The 20,924-nt window shown below is 38.7% G+C and overlaps 1 protein-coding gene across 1 annotated transcript in view; it reads left to right on the forward strand.

The window, feature by feature from the left end:
* LOC123747086 (solute carrier family 2, facilitated glucose transporter member 1) overlaps window positions 1–20,924 on the forward strand; it is a 44,254-nt gene that overhangs the window by 18,610 nt on the left and 4,720 nt on the right. Inside the window, exons 7-12 of the mRNA XM_045729094.2 lie at window positions 11,599–11,739; window positions 14,312–14,449; window positions 15,345–15,544; window positions 16,011–16,135; window positions 16,884–17,074; window positions 19,280–19,451. Of these exons, the coding sequence (XP_045585050.2) occupies window positions 11,599–11,739; window positions 14,312–14,449; window positions 15,345–15,544; window positions 16,011–16,135; window positions 16,884–17,074; window positions 19,280–19,451 (967 nt within the window). The remainder of the gene's footprint in view (window positions 1–11,598; window positions 11,740–14,311; window positions 14,450–15,344; window positions 15,545–16,010; window positions 16,136–16,883; window positions 17,075–19,279; window positions 19,452–20,924) is intronic.

Below are 20,924 nucleotides of genomic sequence, written 5' to 3' on the forward strand. Positions count from 1 at the left end.
CCTTAAAAGCTTCTTAGAAAGTTGTAACAGAACCCATGGGCACCACACCAGAAACAAATACTTATTTGATATTCCAAGAGTACGACTTAATCAAACTAGAAATGCTCTACAAATCAAGGGACCCAGAATGTGGAATGACCTTCCCATTTATGTTAAAGACTGTACCTCTCCCAACCAATTTAAGATAAAAACTAAGCACTGCCTAATTAACTCCCTGTAACCTACCTTACCCTTATAATGTCACCCCATGTCTGCTATTTTAAACAATGCTGTTTGTCGACCAAATTGTATATTTGCTATTTTTCTGCCATGTTCCCCCCCTTTTTTATTTTTATATTTTCCCAACACAATTTATACTTTAATCTCAATTAGTATTAAGTTTTAGTCTTTAGTGTTTTTCCTGCCCGAAACGCTTTGCGTAATAGTGGCTTTAGGCATTGTATGTACTAGCTCTATCTATAAATCCATCAATGTTTGTATCACTCTTTGTATGTATGTACTTTACCTGAATAAACATTTGATTTTGAATTTGAATTTGAAATTACCTCAGCTAGCATAATAGACACTGTGATCCTCATGGGACATTCATAAAAAGAGTTCAACAGGTGACTTGCTTAGTGTTCCAAGTGGTGTTGCATCCTGAGAAAAGCATTCATGTCTTATTTCCAGAGCATCCTTCTGCATGAGTACAGTCTTCCTCTTTCATGAGCAGTTGCATGAATCACTTGACTTCTTGTTTGCTTGTGGGTGTAGTGGCATCGCACGATGGTATTTGAATCCAATATACTCAGCAAAGTTGCTGAAGCTTTGTCCAATGCCAGTCTTGACAACTTCAGATATACTAAGACTTAAAAAGATCTTGAAGAGTTTAGTGATGACAAACTTTGCAACTGTAGAAGTGATGATTTCAACTTCTGGCTGACATGAGTGGTCATCAATAGCTACCATCAGGTGCTTTCAAGTTGGCACTGGTCCACAGAAGTCCATTGATATTTCTGTTAGTAGTGCACCACATAGTAGTGAAGGTTGCTGGCTTTTTCAGTATCCACCTCACCTTGGCAAGGAACTCAGACATCATGCATGTCCTTTGCTTGACAGTCAGTGCCAGGAGACAATACATTTTCACATAGCTGTTTGGTCCATATAAGGCCATGGTGTCTTCGATGTGTGAGCCTCAGAGCGTTCTACCGGAGAACTGTTGAGATGACAATTCGAGTACCTCACAGCGTACCTGTGAGTACCTCACAGACAATTTGAGTAAAGCCAGAAACTAACCAAAACTACTCCACAGCCACATCAGGAGGAAAACAGCATTGAAGGAACAAGTGATGAAACTGAGTAAAGGGAAGAACAAATACACAGAGAATGACAAGGAGGTGAGTGAAGCATTCAACAAGAAATTCCAGGAGGTCTTCTCTCTAGAGTGGAGAGCCCTCTGAGCTTACTGACTTATAGATTCTTGCATGTACAAGTACATGATTCCAGCTGATACATGCTAACATTTGATAACAGCTTAAAGTACAGACAAGTTCCATTCCTTGTCTTATAGTAACTAACTTGAATGGATGGTGGCAGCTGCACTTTATCCTTCAACCTTTCTATCTGTCTACTATTCTAGCACTCTTCTACCTCTTACTTTCTACTCTTCTAATCTCCTCCTTGATCTCAGTTTCTCCCTCTCATTCTAAACTTTCCCTTTTCCCTGACTACTAGATCCTCATACCTCCCTTCTACCTCTCTACCTCCCCAAACCCCATGAGATTCTTTAGTTTTTATTTCTATTTTTTCCATTTCACTTCTGTTACGTTACAAGAGTGGACAAAGACAAACTACTTAGCATGGGCGGAACACGAACAAGGGGACACAGGCGGAAACTTAGTACCCAAATGAGCCACAGAGACATTAGAAATTTTTTTCAGTGTCAGAGTAGTTAACAAGTGGAATGCATTAGGCAGTGATGTGGTGGAGGCTGACTGCATACACAGTTTCAAGTGTAGATTTGATAGAGCCCCATTGCTTCCAAAATCTGTACACCGGTTGATTGACAGTCGAGAGGCGAGACTAAAGAGCCAAAGCTCAATCCCCACAAGGACAACTTGGTGAGTACAACTAGGTGAGTACAGCATGGTGTCTCATTATTGTGTAACAATACATATTGTGTACATACAGTGTACATATTGAGTGTACATACTGTAGTGTACATATTGTACATATGTACATACTGTATTGTAGTGTACATATTGGGTACATTTGAATTTGAACACTTAATCTTGTTTGGATACTGTACATTCAAGTTCTCTGAATGCATTGTGGTCTACTCCTAGGGATGGTATGCATGGAATTTTGATCCAAGCCAATACATCTATTGTTACTTGCAGAGCTGGATCCTCTTATGATCTCAGTATTGTATGTACTAGCTCTATCTATAAATCTATCAACGTTTTGTATCTCATCTTGTATGTATGTACTTTACCTGAATAAATATTTGATTTGATTTGATTTTGATTTGATTTGATCAGTATTGATCTCACCAAGAGTGAGCACTTTAGGGACTGTATCACAGGTTACAGAGTGTACAAATATATTCCTCAGCAACTTGCTGATGCTTAGTGATGGTGAAGCTGTTGACTGGATGTCCACTGATGTAATCAGCAGAGTTGCCAGCACCTGGCTTGTACTTCACAGTAAAGTTGTATGGTTGTAGACAGCCCATCTCTCTGTGAGTTAGTGGTTTGGACTTTAGATTATTGTAGATGATCTCTAATGGCTTATGGTCTGGGACTGTTGTGGTAAAAGGGGCACCAAGTAGATACACATTAAAGTGTTCACAGCCCAATACAAGAGCAAGAGCTTTGTTCTTTGTCTGACTGTATTGTTCTTCAACATTGGTGAGATAATTACTACCATAAGCAATTACTGTTCGGGAATTTGACCGACGAGGTTGGTGCTGGGCTAAAACAGCACCTAAACCCATGGAATTAGCATCCATGGTTAGCTCAGTGCCCAGTGATGGGTCAAAGTAAGCAGTAGTTTCATTCTCATAAACAAGCGCATCTTTCACAGCATAAAATGGGTGTTGCTCAATGTCGCTTCAGTACCATGAAGCATTATTTTAGAAGCTCGCATAGAACTTTGGTAATTATAGTGAAATCTGGAATGAAGCAAGAACATTAAATTGCCATTCCCAGAAAACAATGTACATCAGTGGACATTGAAGGAGGTGCAGCAGTCTTGATTTCAGCAATTTAGAATCTGGAGAGAGAACTTTTTCACTTAGCACATGTTCAAAAAACCAGCGTTGAATGTAATGAAATGCCATTTTCTGGGTGAGTCCCGGAGGCTCCCCGGAGCTCCCCCAGAAAATGAAGTTTCATGTTGATTAAGCTCACACCTTATTTAGCTTAACATCTGATTCTTTCCTCATAAGCATTGCAATGTTGCACAAAGAACGTCATGTTCAGCTTGGAAACAGCCATAAGCAGTGATGTCGTCAGACATGGTGTCAGCATTAGGTATGTCCTGCAGTAAATGACTAATATGCTGGAATACCTCAGCAGCACTTAATTAATACCAAAATTCAGGCACTCATACTTATACAAACATCAGTATGTCATAAACATTGTGATAGAGTGGCTCTCATATACATCAAGATGGCAGGGAACCCAATAGACTGACTCTTAACCCTCATACAGAGGCTATGGAAAAATGGCCATACCCGCCTATGCACAAAAAAAGTAAAAACTAACAAAAAATAATTTTTCAGCATAGAATTATTAATTTCTATGCAAACTGTAAGAAAACACAAAAATAAGTGAATACTTATTGTTTCACTGGATGGAGCTGTGCAAGGCTGTGTCTGGCACTTGTCAGTGCTCGGTGCTCAACTTTGCTGACGCTTCCTCTTTTATCCTCGGAAGTTTCATTAATTGTTTTATTACTTGTTTTTCTTTATTTACATCCACAGAGAGCTATTATATCCATATTTGCATCAAACATGTAAAACCCAGACAATAATTGTTTAAATTGTCATATGATGATGATCGCATACCCCTAGTAACTTTTATTTATTTATTTATTTATTTATTTATTTATTTATTTATTTATTTATTTATATACAAGAAGGTACATTGGGTTTGTGAGGATACATAGCATGGTGTTAATATTCTTGTAAAGCCGCTAGTACGCGCAACGTTTCGAGCAGGTCCTTAATCTAATATATAATTTTAAGTAAGTGAATTCTAACAAAATTTATAAAGTGATAACAGGTACACTGTAAGAAAAAAATGAGATGAGAGAGATTAGTAGGTATATTAAAGTACATCGGTAGCTCTGATTGATTGCACTGACAGCTTGATTGGTAATTTAACAAAGATTAATAGGCACAATACAGCATAATGATAGCACATATAAGAAAAACAGCAATGATAACAATGGTAAAGTTGTTTGGATTAGGTACATAAAGATCGAGGAATTGGGTAGCACTAGATACAGTGTTGATGTAGATACATCATGATGTTAACTACATTTGTTCCACTAAATGGTAGCAGGATTTTTTCATGGGGTCAAGGCAAACTCTGTTACATCCACATAGACCTATTATATCCATTTTTGCATCATGTATGTAAAAACCCAGACAATAATTGTTTAAATCATCTTCAGATGATTATCACAGTCTCCTAGGGATCGTCAATAGACGATAATCGCAGCCTAAGAGTTAAATTTGCTAAAGTTGAGGTAACCTACAATATACAGTAGGTAAAAGATTTCGGAGCTATGAGAGCATTGCAAGAGTCAGTTACAAGTACAAATAATTGTAGATACTGCAGTAACTGCCTTATTCTATACTGAAAGATGACATTTAATGTTATATCTTTTAAATCAAAAGATATGTAATATGTCCACTCTCATATTAATATAATGTTTTTCTGCAATTTTCATGCTGTACTAGCAATTAGTTGCTTTAATTTTATTTTTATCTTACTAATTTCTTATCTTCCTTATTCTAGTGACTCTTCTTGATGTCTGCATCATTATCAATGTGTAAGCCGATCATTACTCTTATGTTGATTAGGGATACAATAACAACAGTTGTTTCTCCGATATTAAAATGTGCAGAAACATTCAGTCTGCCGTTGTTAAAGGTAACACTATAGGTAACTGTGTATTACATATTCAAGCTTTGCTTGTTGACAAATTTGCAGAGCACGCATTTTGGTGTGTGATTGGTTTAATGGTGTTATGTTTTAATCCCTTTTCCCTGATTAACCAGGCCTCATGTTTTGTACAGGTCAACGTTAGTGTGTTACTACCATCGTGGGACATGTTGATGCCAAGAGTAAATATACTGCTTGTTTGTGTCCTGCATATGTTACAGATAATTCAAATGGTGCTTATTGCCAAGTATTATAACATCATGAAGGTTGTCAGCAATTTATACTTGGACTTAATGATGCATCACCAGGTAAATTTTTGGAAAGGTATAGTATTTTTTTTAAGTTGCAAGGCAAAGGGTAGCAAGATAACTTGTAGAATGTGCCTGGTATAGTGATGGAATCACCACTGGAAGGTGCTTTGTACAGTGACAGAATCACCACTGGAAAGTTCCTTGTACAGTAACAGGATCACCACTGAAAGGTTCCTTGTAAATTGACAAGGTCACTACTGGAAAGTGACTTGTACATTGACAAGATCACCACTGAACGGTGACTTGTACAGTGTCAGAATCATCACTGAACAGTGACCTGTACAGTAACAGGATCACCACTGAATGGTGACTTGTACAGTAACAGGATCACCACTGAACGGTGACTTGTACAGTTACAGGATCACCACTGAACGGTGACTTGTACAGTTACAGGATCACCACTGAACGGTGACTTGAACAGTGACAGGATCACCACTGAAAGGTACCTTGTAAATTGATAGGGTCACTATTGGAAGGTGCTTTGTACAGTAACAGGATCACCACTGAATGGTGACCTGTACAGTGACAGGATCACCACTGAACGGTGACTTGTACAGTAACAGGATCACCACTGAACGGTGACTTGTACAGTAACAGGATCACCACTGAATGGTGACTTGTACAGTAACAGGCTCACCACTTAATGGTGACTTGTACAGTTACAGGATCACCACTGAACGGTGACTTGTACAGTTACAGGATCACCACTGAACGGTGACTTGTACAGTTACAGGATCACCACTGAACGGTGACTTGTACAGTTACAGGATCACCACTGAACGGTGACTTGTACAGTTACAGGATCACCACTGAACGGTGACTTGAACAGTGACAGGATCACCACTGAACAGTGACCTGTACAGTAACAGGATCACCACTGAACGGTGACTTGTACAGTAACAGGATCACCACTGAACAGTGACCTGTACAGTAACAGGATCACCACTGAACGGTGACTTGTACAGTGACAGGATCACCACTGAACAGTGACTTGTACACTGACAGGATCACCACTGAACGGTGACTTGTACAGTGACAGGATCACCACTGAACGGTGGCTTGTACACTAACAGGATCACCACTGAACGGTGACTTGTACAGTGACAGGATCACCACCGAACGGTGACTTGTACACTGACAGGATCACCACTGAACGGTGACTTGTACACTGACAGGATCACCACTGAACGGTGACTTGTACAGTGACAGGATCACCACTGAACGGTGACTTGTACACTGACAGGATCACCACTGAACGGTGACTTGTACAGTGACAGGATCACCACTGAACAGTGACTTGTACACTGACAGGATCACCACTGAAAGGTGACTTGTACAGTGACAGGCTCACAATTGGAATATATCTTGTACAGAAGCATAGCATATTATGCACATTAATTAAAAATGCCAGTGAATTATTTCATCAGCAACACGGCACAGAGTACAGTATAGAAAGGCTCCTGGTGTAGAGGAAGAAGTAACAGTGTGATGTGGTGTTACCTTGTCATACTAGTCTGTGTTTCAGTGGCTACTGCATCTGTAGTGTCAGTGGAAACAATGGTAATACTGCTTTATATAGTAAGGAATGACAAAAAATATGTGTATGTGTATTAGTTAATGTATTTTCAATATTTTACTGTACAATAAAATATAACAAAAGCTTTAATAAATAAATATATATATATATATATATATATATATATATATATATATATATATATATATATATATATATATATATATATATATATATATATATATATATATATATATATGTGTGTGTATATCACGAAAATAAACACGTGATTAAGAATGTGACAATGTCAGACCACGGAGGAAAAATGAAACAGGAAATTTCCTTAAGTACTTTCGTATATTAAATACATCTTCAGAAGGTGTATTAAGACCTTCTGAAGATGTATTTAATATACGAAAGTACTTAAGGAAATTTCCTGTTTCATTTTTCCTCCGTGGTCTGACATTGTCATATATATATATATATATATATATATATATATATATATATATATATATATATATATATATATATATATATATATATATATATATATATATATATATATATATATATATATATATATATATATATATGACAATGTCAGACCACGGAGGAATATATATATATATATATATATATATATATATATATATATATATATATATATATATATATATATATATATATATATATATATATATATATATATATATATATATATATATATATATATATATATATATATATATATATATATATATATATATATATATATATATATATATATATGCATGCATGCATGCATGCATGCATGCATGCATGCATGCATGCAATTGACGATCACAAAACACTGATCATTTTATGCGGAAAATCCACAGAGAAATATGAAATGAGGTGAACGTTTCGGCTTTGTTAAAGCCTTTGTCAACACCAGACTGACTAAGGAGAAGGGAGAAGGGGGAGGATATATAGGCCGACACCTGACCAACCCATCCCTAGGGTTGGTCAGGTGTAATTAACCAAAATCAGGTATAGCTTAGCTTAAAATGGTCAAAGAGGATTAAGCGGTCAGAGAATAAGGATGAAAGATTAAAGAAAAGCCTCATGAACACACAATATATGAATATACAATTATAATGAGACATTGTAAGCCTCTCTATCAGAGTTGTTTCTTAAACTGTTGTGCAATATTATAACTTAAAAATGGATCAAGTTTGTACATTCCAGTACTAACATTAAGAAGATTTGGACACTGACTGATTAGAGCAGACTCAATCAAATTCCGTTCCACGAAATCCCCACAATTGGTAATGCTTTTTGCCCCATTCCAGTTAATATTGTGATCGCATAAACTCGTATGTAGATACAATGCATTAGACGTTTGGGCAGTTCTAATACTATAAGCATGTTGTGACAACCGCAATTGTAAGGACTTTCCTGTTTGTCCAAGGTACACAGAATCACAATCATTGCAGGGAATTGAATACACACAACCTGCTGTATCAGGGGAGTTTTTTATTAAATTGGATTTGATCGTACTATTAGTGAACACCAAACATTACACCTGACATTACACCTGACATTACACCTGACCAACCCTAGGGATGGGTTGGTCAGGTGTCGGCCTATATATCCTCCCCCCCTTCTCCCTTCTCCTTAGTCAGTCTGGTGTTGACAAAGGCTTTAACAAAGCCGAAACGTTCACCTCATTTCATATTTCTCTGTGGATTTTCCGCATATATATATATATATATATATATATCTGTCAAGGCTTATGTTCGCTTGGGGTGAGGTGGTACAGGACGTGATTGAGATGAACAAGTGGATGAATGGCATAATGTGTTTTAATACGCCATTAGATGCATATGTTATTGCTTCTACTGTCTCTGTGTTGGTTCAGGGTATTGAAGTGGGTAGAATGTAATTATGTGTTAGCTGGTTGTTGATTGCTGGTCTTGACCTTTTGATGTGTAGGGCCTCGCTGATGTCCAGTCTTCTGTTGTCGTTATACCTGTGACGGTTCTTTTAATGACGTCTGCAATATAACCGTTAAGAGAAGCCATTATTGACTAGGACCTATCTTACTCTACAGAGTTCCTCGTTCATCTGCTTCCAACTATAGCTGTGAGTGAGAGCTCGGTTGACGTAAGCATTGTCAACACTCCACTTGTACCTGTCCAGGCAGTCACTATTAGCATTAAGGCACATTCCTATGTTCGTATCCTTAGTGTAGACTGCAGTATGAAAGCCACCATTCCTTTCTGCGACTGTTACATCTAGAAAGGGCAGCTTCCCATCACTCTTCATCTCCTAAATGAAACTTAATACTGAATTTCGCTGGAATGCTTCCTTCAACTGCTGCAAACGTTCGACATCAGGTACCTGCATAAATATGTTGTCAACATACCTGCAGTATATGGCAGGTTTTAAGTCCATGTCAACTAAGACCCTCTGCTCTATGGTACCCATGAAAAAATTTGCAAACAGGACACCTAGGGGAGAAACCATGGCGACCCATCTACTGTACTTGTTTATACATGTGCCCATCGGGACTCAAGACGGGTGCCTCTTTAATGCATGCAAGCTTCGAGTTACTTCCTCAGTATGGTCTCTGGTATGTCTAGGGGGGGGGTACAATCCAAATCACGATACACTCTGTCCATCATCATCCTGATTGTTTCATCCACAGGCATGTTGGTAAACAGCAACTCCACATCCAGAGAAGTTCGCATCCCCGTAGCCTGCACTCCCTGCAACAAGTCAACAGATTCCTTTGGAGACTTCAGGCTTAAAGCACAAAGCACATAAGGAGTCAGCACAGTTGAGTCGCTTAACCAGTCTGTATGTGGGTGTGGGTATCTGGCTGATGATTGGCCGAAGTGGATTTCCGGGGACCAGGATGAACAAAAGAAGGGGAAGGACAAGGGAATACAGACTGAACCAAAGTCGTAGTGACTAACACCCCCAAGTCCGGGTCCTCTATATCCAAATCGGAGCAGTCTCCGGGCATCCGGGGTAACAACTAACCTAGCGTGCTGCAGCAACCTAAAACGAGCATGCAACGTTGAAGCTACCTACACCCCGAATATAAAGCTCGGTAGCCTGGGTGAACTGGAGAACATGGAGAACATGCATGCAACACCACTCGCAAGACTCCGGGTCAAAAGTGTCACCGACTCAACAGGAAGCATGACGGACTCACAACCAGTGATTGTCACCCTGAGACAAGGGGACAGAGCAGCCTTCAAACTCGCATAAAGTGAGAGGGGACCCAGGGGTGGCATCCATCGGAGCAAAGAGCCCCCGCAGGGTTTCCCAGGGCCCCCTAGTCGTGTATCTTGCTAAGGAAACCCAGGCAGGGTACTGCTAACTGGCACCCAAGATTACCAAGCAAGCTGCTAAAGCTACACCTCCAGGACGTGTACACTCACAGGGGCCTAGTGCAGGACCACAGAGATATAATAGTGTGTGACCAAAACCAAGGGGCAGACCTCCCCCCCCCCCACCAGGCAGGAAAACAAAAAATAAAAACCCCGCAGGAGGACAACGTGCCCAGGTGGAACAGAGATGGCCACTATGAGAGGTGACAACTAGCTGCACAGTACCCTGTGCCCCAACCAGTGACGAAACTACCCCTACCCAGAGGCAAACAATGGTGCATGAAACACCATAGCTGACTCAAAGGGCAGTCAATCACTGAACAGCAAAAAACCTTGTGGAGGTAGACCCCAAGGTGACTTGCGTAAGTTGGTCCCAAGCCCCTAGGGTAGTACTTACAGGGCACCTAGGGAAGAGGACCCTAGGTGCATGCAGCCCAAGTGCTTGTGAAATTACTCTTGGCTCATGCACCACCTAGTAGACAGGACCACACCACAAGGCACAGAACTGGAAAAATACAGGAGCCAAAGGCACACGACCATGCCAGTTCACATTAGCCACAGAACTAGGGATTTGGATAGCCAGCACAGGAGTCTGGGGCTCCCCCTTCCCCCTCCCAAGAGGGGGGGTTGCACAGATAGTGGCGCGGTGATGTGGGGACGTAATGCTCATTTGCTCGTTTTCATTTGGGGAGTTCTGTCCACTAGTTTGGCTTTCAGTAGCAATATTTTCACCAGAATAGTGGTTTGTTTTAGGGTACTTACCTTTTTGGGTACCTGACCCAGTCGATGGCAGACATAGAATATTTCCAACCACACGGGGGTTTCTATAGGCCATTGCTCCTTGTGCCTCTCTGAGGGGGGCCAGGTTCTGGCTCGTGGTCCCCAGTAGGCCTAAAACTCCATGTGCATTGACTAATACCAGGGGTAATACATTTATATCGGCTCAGTTAGCTCCGGGGAGCCTCCAGGTCACACCCAGAAAAGGGCGTTTCATTACATTGAACGCTGGTTATGTACCCTTGCAAAGCCAGCAGAAGCTTTCCCTCCTTTATCTCTACAGAATGTTAAAATTTATTGTATCCAAATCTTCGGCACCAAGAAACTAAAACCAGTTTGTGTGTACTGTATCTGTGAAACAAATCAATGTTCATTCACATATGTAAATAGTACCTAGTCCTATTACCTTACATCTGTAAAGTGGCAAATAATTATATGTAACTCTTGTCTTCCCTTAGGTCTGGCTACATGTTTGGTGCCTCTCTACTTGTCCGAAGTGGTGACTGCTGACCTCAGAGGTGTAATGGGGGTCACATTTCCTCTTGGTTTGTGTACAGGTCTGCTCTTCTCACAAATATTAGGAATGGAGAGTGCCTTAGGTAAGTGTTGATGTCAGGAAATAATAATGTTTCATCATATCATGTCAGACACTGTTTCATCATAGTATGTCAGATATTGACACTGCTTTATTTATTTATTTACTTTGTGAGAGTACATAACATTGGTGTTTGAGTATTACATTCTTGAAAAGTTACTAACATATTAACACACATAGCATTTTAGGGAGGTCCTTAAGCTAACTGATAAAAGTAAAAGTAATAAGAAGTACATGGTAGCAGAATTTTGGGTTCAAGATAAAAGCTACATTATAAATTTATAGCATCGATTTTACTGGTGAAGTTGCATGTCTTAAGTATTAAAATTGGTGGAGTGGGTAGCACAAGATACAGTGCGGGTTTGAAGCACAAGGTAGGAAACTATGGGGATGAAATGAGGCAATTTTTTGTTTTACTTTTAAATAAAGTGTAGGTTGGACAATTTCTTAATTCATTAGAGTGAGTTTCATAGACTGGATCCATTTACTGTATTTGAATGGAGTTTTGCACTGGTTTAGTCCGACTCTAGGAATATCAGAGATATTTGTCTAGTGTGGATTGGCATGGGTTCTATTATATTTACCTAATCTGAAGAATTTCAGATCAGGATTAGCATTTAGGAATAAGGTTTTGTACATGTAAATAGCACATGAGAATGTGTGGAGTGAGTTTATGTTTAGCATGTTAAAGGACTTAGAGGGGCTGTGTGTTGCCTGAATACAAAGTTTGTTATTATTCTGATAACAGATTTTTGCTGAGTGATGATAGGCTTAAGGTAATTTGCAGTGGTTGAACCCCCATGCACAGATGCCATATGTAAGATAGGGATAGATTATTGCGTAGTAAAATGAGAGGGAGCAGAGTGGGGAACATAAAATCTAATTCTTGATAGATACCAACAGTTTTTGGGATTTGTTTGGCTATGTGTTGTATGTGGGTGCTGAAGTTTAATCTTTTGTCTGTATATAGGCCAAGGAGCTTTCCACCATTTTTAATCCTAGTGTTAACAGTGTCTATCTGAAGGTGAATTTGGTTTGACGATTTACTTCTAAATATATTGTGGTAGATCTTTTCAATGTTTAGTGTGAATTTGCTGGTTGACATCCATGGGTGGAGTTACAGTGGAACCTCGACTTGCGAATGTCCTTACTTACAAATTTTTTTGAGTTACTAACTCAAAAAGGTAGGTCCCTGTTAATAATTTCGTCGGAAAATTTGACTCGACTTATGACATAAGCTTACCCTTCCATTTATCTTTCTTTCTCTTTCCTGTTTTCTCTCTTCTCTCTTTTTTTTGTTCATTGTTTTCTCTTGCGTTCCCTTGCTATCCTCTTCTTATTCCTATTACTATCCTCTTCTCATTCGGTGGTTATAATAGGAGCTGTCTCGTATGGGGCCAATGGGCCTTCTGCAGTTCTTACTCCTACTACTATCCCCTCTACTACACCTTATCTTCCTCCTCACCTCTCTCTTGCCTATTTATTGCCTGCATCAACTTCATCACAATTTACAGAGAAAAAAAAAAATTGTACCACTTACGGGCTATTCATGCCCGTGCCACCTCTTGGGTGGCTTAATCTTTATCAATCAATCAATCTTCATCACAATTGGTGGTCAACTTGACTTATGACCTTGGCCTCGACTTGTGATTTTGTTAATATACGTATGGGTCAATGGAGTTCATGGTTCCTGGTGGCACGGCCAACCGTTTCAGTTTACCAGACCACCTGCTTAGTGATGATCGCGCTTGAATTCTTTGTAAAGAATTTCATTGTTTTTGTGCTTTTTTTTATTTTTTGAACTTAAAAGTAATTATTATATAGCATGCCATGGGTCCCTAGAAAGTCAGTAATAAGATTCAACCTAAGAAAATAATTGTGAGTAGAGGCAGTAAAGGCAATGTTTTGATGTTTTGATCCACCTTACGCTCGTTTACCCGGTTCCATCAGGGTTTGGGGAATGGGGGTGGGCAGCCCGTGGTTCCCAGGCCACAAGCTGGTCAGTTCTCTTCTGAGTCAGGCTGACTAGTTGCTCTGGCCCTAATTTGCTTCACATTGTGAACATCATAATTAGCATTGTGTTCACTGATATCTGAATAGTATACATAGTCTTCATCACAGGATCATGTTTGGCACTACCATCACAAAATAATTACTTATTTTTTTCAAGATGGCATCTGTTTACCGGAGTCCTGAAGAATAGGAAGTGAACCCTGTGTACCAGTGGGAGTTTTAAATCTTATGCTAGACCAAAACACAACCCTGGTTGTGGTGTGCACCATCGATGAAACAACCCTGGTTGTGGTGAGCAGTTGAAGGACTAATGTTTAATGTGATTTTCTTAATTTTAAGGGTGAGATTGTTAGCTTTATTTGGACATTTTTAAGTTCAGCATTTACTGTGTTAGTTAGGATAACTCGGTCAGTGTATGAAAAAATTAAGGTTGTGTCATCAGCAAACAGTATTGGTTTCAGGTGTTACATGGTACTGTATTTGGTAGGTGCCTTTAGTAAAGTACAGAACTAGAATATAATATGGGTTCAGTTCATGCATTTTTGTTTCTTTTCTCTTCTCAGGTACGGAAAATGGTTGGCCATATTTGTTAGGAGGTTACTTGGTGTGTGTGAGTATAGCAGTTGTGCTTCACCCAGCTCTTCCGGAGTCACCGACATATTGCTACATAATATTGCGGGATGAAGTCAGAGGGCGGAAGGGTAAGAACCTTTACATCTTATTATCTATCTCATGAAGTTACTTATACATATCTGCAACTCTGTGGATATATCAAATTTTGAATTTTTTATATGGTTATCCAATTCTGTTAAAATTTGTGTGGCATTAATACTATACAATACTGAACTAAATCTTTAGTGTTTCAACTAATAATAATAATAATAGTAGTAAATTGTCATCCACACTTCTGTGGAAGTAAACATTTCATTCACCTGTACTCTAGGAGACTTGACCTGCGGACACCAAGCGTGTGAGGCCCCACTCAATAGCCCGGTTGATAGAGCTTGGGCCTCACACGTGTGGGATCCGCAGTTCCAGTCTCCTAGAGTCCAGGTGAATGCAATAATAATAATATGGAATAATATAGTCATTTTTATTTATATAAAGTACTTTTGAAATATGGTACAGTGGTGTATTTGTAGGTATACATGGTAATTTATATAAAGCCACTAATACACTGTGCATTTTGGGCATAACTAATCATAACTAGCTTACTTATAAGTTTAATTAGGTAATATGTAATACTAAATAAAAAGTAGGCTAATATATTTGAATTGTTAAATAAATTTAAATTCGTTCATGGAATTTTCGTTAATGCTACACAGTTATTCATCATGAATTTTTGAATACTTACTATATTGTTTATTTTCAGCCATTAACTTCTTGCTCTTTGAGTTTCTTGATGTACTTCATAAAATGTTATTTTATTTCATCTAATTGTAATTATTGTTATATTATTGTAGTACTGTATATACTTTATATGTAGTATTGTATATACAGTATACTGATATATACTGTATCAACTTTCTTATGTGCAAATATTTAAGTTTTTAACAACTGTTATTAGCTTACTTTTATAACCATCATACTTTCCAGAACTATGTCGCTTACATAGGGACAATAAATATGTGGAAGCCGAGGAGTCATCGTTAAGAAGTCTTGCTGTAATTAGTGGTGTAGCACAAGAAGGGAAGGCATGGAGTCTCTCACAAGTGATTCAATCTCGAAGAGGCAAAATGTTGTTATTAATTACTGTGCTTTTCAATGCTGGCCAACAATTTTCAGGCATTAATGCTGTAAGTTAAATTATATTTGCATATTTTCCAAAATAATTTATTCTAGAAATTACATAAAATGTTTAGTATTTGTGTCAAAGTTAGACACCTTACAGTAAGAAGACTTGCACAGCAGAAGTGCATCTATTCTGCACTTTTGATGTGCATATGTTGAATATGTTGTTTCACAGAGTAATATAGTTAACATCATATGTTGATTTAACCCCTGTACTGCTCAGTCTTTACATGAGACCCTCCCATGGTATGCAAAAAAAAAATTGAATTTTTTTCTATTACCTAAGTGTAGTTGTAGAATGAGAGCTATCCTCGTGGTCAATTTAATTCAATTTCTTTCTTTATTATGCACCCCATACCCATCCCGTGGGCAGTGTTGTAAAAGTTTACAGAGGCACATATTCGGTTCAGGAACTGAACCCTCTACACAAAACTGAATGAACATAAAATTATTATACATTTATTTTTTCAGGTGTTTTACTATTCGACGTTGATCTTCCGAAGTGTAGGACTGGATCTGTATCAGAGCCAATGTGCCTCTATAGGAGCTGGTGCCATCAACTGCATGATGGCCATTCTTGCCATGCCACTTATCAAGTAATGCTTGCATGATAATACTAATTATAACAGAATATGATTGTATTTTTATTGAGGCGAGGTTGTCAAAACTGTACTGCAGTAGTCAGAATAGTCAGCTTATTGCCAAAGGGATCCATTTGAATTTTCGGCCAAATTGAGACGCTTGGGCAAGTTTCCATACATTATTCACATGGGGGCAAATAGGTATCTAGACATTAGGCAACTGTTGTGGGTTGCTTCCTGGTCTAAAGAGATCTTGATTCAGCTAACAAGCTTCCAATCCCCATTTACAGGAAACCATATACTGTACTCTTCTGTATAGCACTGTTTTGTGAACAGATCCACAAGGGCCTTGATGAGGGTTCAAGCCTATGTGCTAAGTGTTCCCAGACGCTCTCTAGTCAACTGTACCACGACATGGTAGAAGAATTGCAACCTGGAGTGCTACTGCACCCCATGAGGTTGCACTCCAGTAGCACTCCAGGTTGCCATTCTTTTGACCATGTCATGGGTACAGTTGACTAAGGCGCGTCTGGGAACACTCAGCACATAGGTTCCAACCCTCATCAAGGCCCTTGTGGATTTGTTTCATTTGATTTATCACATTATTGTGATTTGTGTGTTGTTTTGTGTATTATTTATAGTACCTCACTAAATTCACTTATGTCACCTCTGAGAGCTTTAATCACCTCTCTTCCCATTCCAACTACTGTACTGCTGTAGAATATTTAGGTGAATGATGATTACAAGAATTGATCACTTACAGATACTTCCATCGAAGAGTGCTACTCCTGACCTCTGTGGCGTTGTGCAGCTTGTGTCAGATTGTGCTCATGGTTTCCTTGAACCTCATCCCTACATCTCCATGTGCACCCTTTGTTGCCATAGTGGCTCTAATGTCATATGTGCTAGTTTATGGTATGGGACTTGGTCCTGTCCCATACATGATTGCTACTGGTAAGTCTGAAAGAAATTACATACAACAACCATATGTTTATGTATGTTTATTACTACAACCATATGTTTAAAATTATGTTCAGTGTATCATGATAAACATTTGCTAACTAAATTATGAGTTCAATAAGCCAATTTTATCACTGTTATCTGGGGTGGTAACTGTATGTTATCAAATCAATGTTAGGCAAGAGGCAGGAGGAGATAGGTGGAGAGTTTAGTGGATGGAAGAAATAAGAGGAGGAATAGGAAAAAGAGCGGTAAGAGAATGGGGTAAAATTTGAAGAGAAGGGAGGGGGAGGGAGGAGAGAGAGATACTCTGGCAGAACAGGGTACCCCATCTAGTTATGTATATATGTTTACAAGCAGTATATGTTGCTAGGAAGCAATAGCAGTATAGAATTACATATACGTATAATTATAAATGGTTAAAAGGACTAAGTCCTTGTTCTTGATCATACAAATTATTAACCTTGTGAAGTTTACACACAATACAACCAGTATTTATCACTGTAATTTTAATAAGAGAGGGCCTATATATTCATACTATTATGGCTGATGATAGATTACTGAAAATTTATTATAAAACAAATGAACATAATTGTCTAGAAAATAATAGTTAGGCCTGACCTGGGCCTGACAGCTGAGTGGACAGCGCTTCGGATTCGTAGTCCTGAGGTTCCGGGTTCGATTCCCGGTGGAGTCAGAGATAAATGGGCAACGTTTCTTTCACCCTGATGACCCTGTTACCTAGCAGTAAATAGGTACATGGGAGTTAGACAGCTGCTACAGGCTGCTTCCTGGAGGTGTGTAACAAAAAGGTCTGGTAGCTTGTGGTTTTTATATACCTACCATATACATGCCACACCTGTGACAGGCAATAACATGCTTTTTTTTAAAAAAAAACAGCGCCATCTGTTACACGTAAAAGCAACACACGCTGTAATCTCCGAAAGCTCTTTACTGATTGTTTTTAAATTTTGACACAACGTTCTATTCGAATACATGCTTGTTTTTATATACCTACTACATAGATGTCAAACCTGTGACAGGTAAAAACATACTTTTTTTGTAAAATAGCGCCATCTGTTGCACATAAAAGCAACACACACTATATTAATTTCAATGTTTCCGATTGCATTGATAAATTTAATTTTCATAGATTTTGATTTATTTTCGTTTTGATTTAATTATTTTGACATTGCATTGGAATTGAGCTGTGTTGTTTACAATGTTATTCATTTTGTGAGTATAGTTTATTTTTTCATTGTTTTTCATTTTGTTTATTAACTGTTCTTACTTTTCAGTGATAAGAACATCAGATCATTTGATGTTCCCATATTTCTGATGGGATTTTACTGCCCGAAACGCTTTGCGTAATAGTGGCTTTAGGCATTGTATGTACCAGCTCTATCTATAAATTCATCAATATTTGTATCACACCCTGTATGTATGTATTTTACCTGAATAAACATTTGAATTTGATGGGAACATCAGATCATTTGGGAACTCATCGGACGAGGGAGTGGGGAATGGTGGGGAGGATGAGGGAAGGGGGTAATGGTGAGGACGACGAGGGAATGGGGGAGGGGGTAATGGTGGGGAGGACGAGGTGATGGGGGAGTGGGGAGGACTGGGGGGGGAATGGTGAGGAGGACGAGGTGATGGGGGGAGTGGGGGGGGGGGGGGGAATGGTGGGGAGGACGAGGGAGATGGGGATGGTAGGGTGGACGAGTTGACAGGGGAGTGGGGAATGGGGGGAGGGGGGATGTTGAGGAGAACGAGGGGACAGGGGAGGGGGGGGGAATCTTTCACCTCTCTTTGGAGGGGGGCCAGGTTCTGGCTCATGGTCCCTGGTAGGCTTACAAAGAACTCTGCGACAAATGACACTCAAGTAGTATGGCACTTGATCAGCAAGATAGCTTCAGGGAGCCGACAGGGCTCGCCCAGAAACTGGCTTTTCATTACTGTCAACTGTTTATTTTTTATATTTTTTAAGAGTACAGTACATACATTTGATATACAGTATGATATCATGGAAAATTTATAGGTAAGAAATGTACATTTCATAAATATATATCTATAGCCTTAATATTCTTGAAACCCTTAAATATAATCATCTTAGTTTAATCTTTAAAAACCATAATGAATATATAAATAAGATTATCAAACATTTAGTTATTAATGTTTATAGTTTTACTCTGACAGAACTCTTCCCACTGGGCCCACGGTCAATTGGGATAGCTGTTGGTGGTACGAGCAATTGGCTCTGTAACCTCGTCGTGGGTCTTGCCTTTCCTTTGGTTCAAGAGGTCCTTGGGGAATGGTCATTCTCAATATTTATTGCTTCTTCTTGCCTTCTCTTTATCTTTATATACAAGTAAGTTTTTTTATAAAATTTAATATCATAGAAAAAGTATGGGTTAGTCAATATTAGAGAATTTAATTTTAATTTAATTTTTGTATTTTAAAAACATGTATTTTTATGTGTATTCATATGTTTAAAATACATATTAGTGATACAAAACTCTTTGAATGTATATATCTTTCAATCATGTGCTTCTGCTTGAACTTTTTGTGCGTCTTTTGTATGCTGAGGGAGAACTCTGTCAACATCAGAGGCCCAAAACTTTTCAACACACTTCTACTACATGTCACCCGAGGACCACATAAAGAACATTGTGTGAGGAGCCTATGCTATGCCTTCCAATTTGAAAATTGCTTTTAAATAGGTACATAGATAGTGAAATACTAAAGAAATTGTTCACAACTTTTGTGAGACCAATGTTGGAATATGCAGTGGTCGTATGGTGCCCATATCTTAAGAAGTACAGTACATCAGCAAACTGGAAAAGGTGAAAAGACGTGCAAGTAAATGGCTCCCAGAACTGAAGGACAAGAGCTACGAGGGAAAGGTTAGAGGCATTAAATATGCCAAAACTATAAGATAGAAGAAAAAGAGGCGATATGATCACTATGTACAAAATAGTAAAAGGGAATCGATAAAATTGATAGGGAAGAATTCCTGAGACCTGAAACTCCACAAACAAGACTTCATAAATTTAAACTAACTAAACAAAGCTGCCAAAGAAATATAAAAAAATTCACTTTTGCAGAGTGGTAGACGGTTGGAATAAGTTAGGTAAGAAGGTGGTGGAAGCCAAAAGGCCTCCCCCTCAGAGAGGTGCCTCTTTGAAGGGGCCAGGTTTTGGCGCTGGTCCCCAGTAGGCCTAGAACTCCATTGATTGGCTGTTACCATGATCTAATATATACACATCAGTCCAGTATAGCTCTGGGGAGCCTCCGGGTCTCACCCAGAAAATGGCATTTCATTACATTTAATGTTGTTTTTTTGTATACCAACAAGTAAAATGGTCAAATTAGAAGAGACACCACCCAAGCATCATGAGGTACCCTATCTAGCATATCTATCAGTTAAAATACGTGTGTGTGTCTCCAAGGTTAGATGCCAGATGCCGGGGGGGGGGGGGGGTAGCTTCACTCAACTTTACTTTTCTATATTTGATTTCTATAAGGTACGTGCCCAACATGATCAGGTCAGTGTTACCAGAATTCAAAGAGGAAGAGTGTGTTGTGGTCATACATTGGCTCTCACATATGATTTTGGCAACGGGCATTGGCCAAATATTTATTTCCTTAATACTTTACAATTATTATTCTTAGTTATTTATAGCTGTTTTTATAAGCAAAAATATAGAGGAACTGGCTACCGTATTAATAATTTTTATAATTGCAGGTTTTCTAGTGTTTTTGTCATAACTGCATAGTTGCTTGTTAATTATATTACTCCTACTGGTAATGTTGTGTAAACTTATTTTTGAACTTGATTTTA

Source organism: Procambarus clarkii, chromosome 87 (genome assembly GCF_040958095.1).
Source record: "Procambarus clarkii isolate CNS0578487 chromosome 87, FALCON_Pclarkii_2.0, whole genome shotgun sequence".
NCBI classification, from domain to species: Eukaryota; Metazoa; Arthropoda; class Malacostraca; order Decapoda; family Cambaridae; genus Procambarus; species Procambarus clarkii.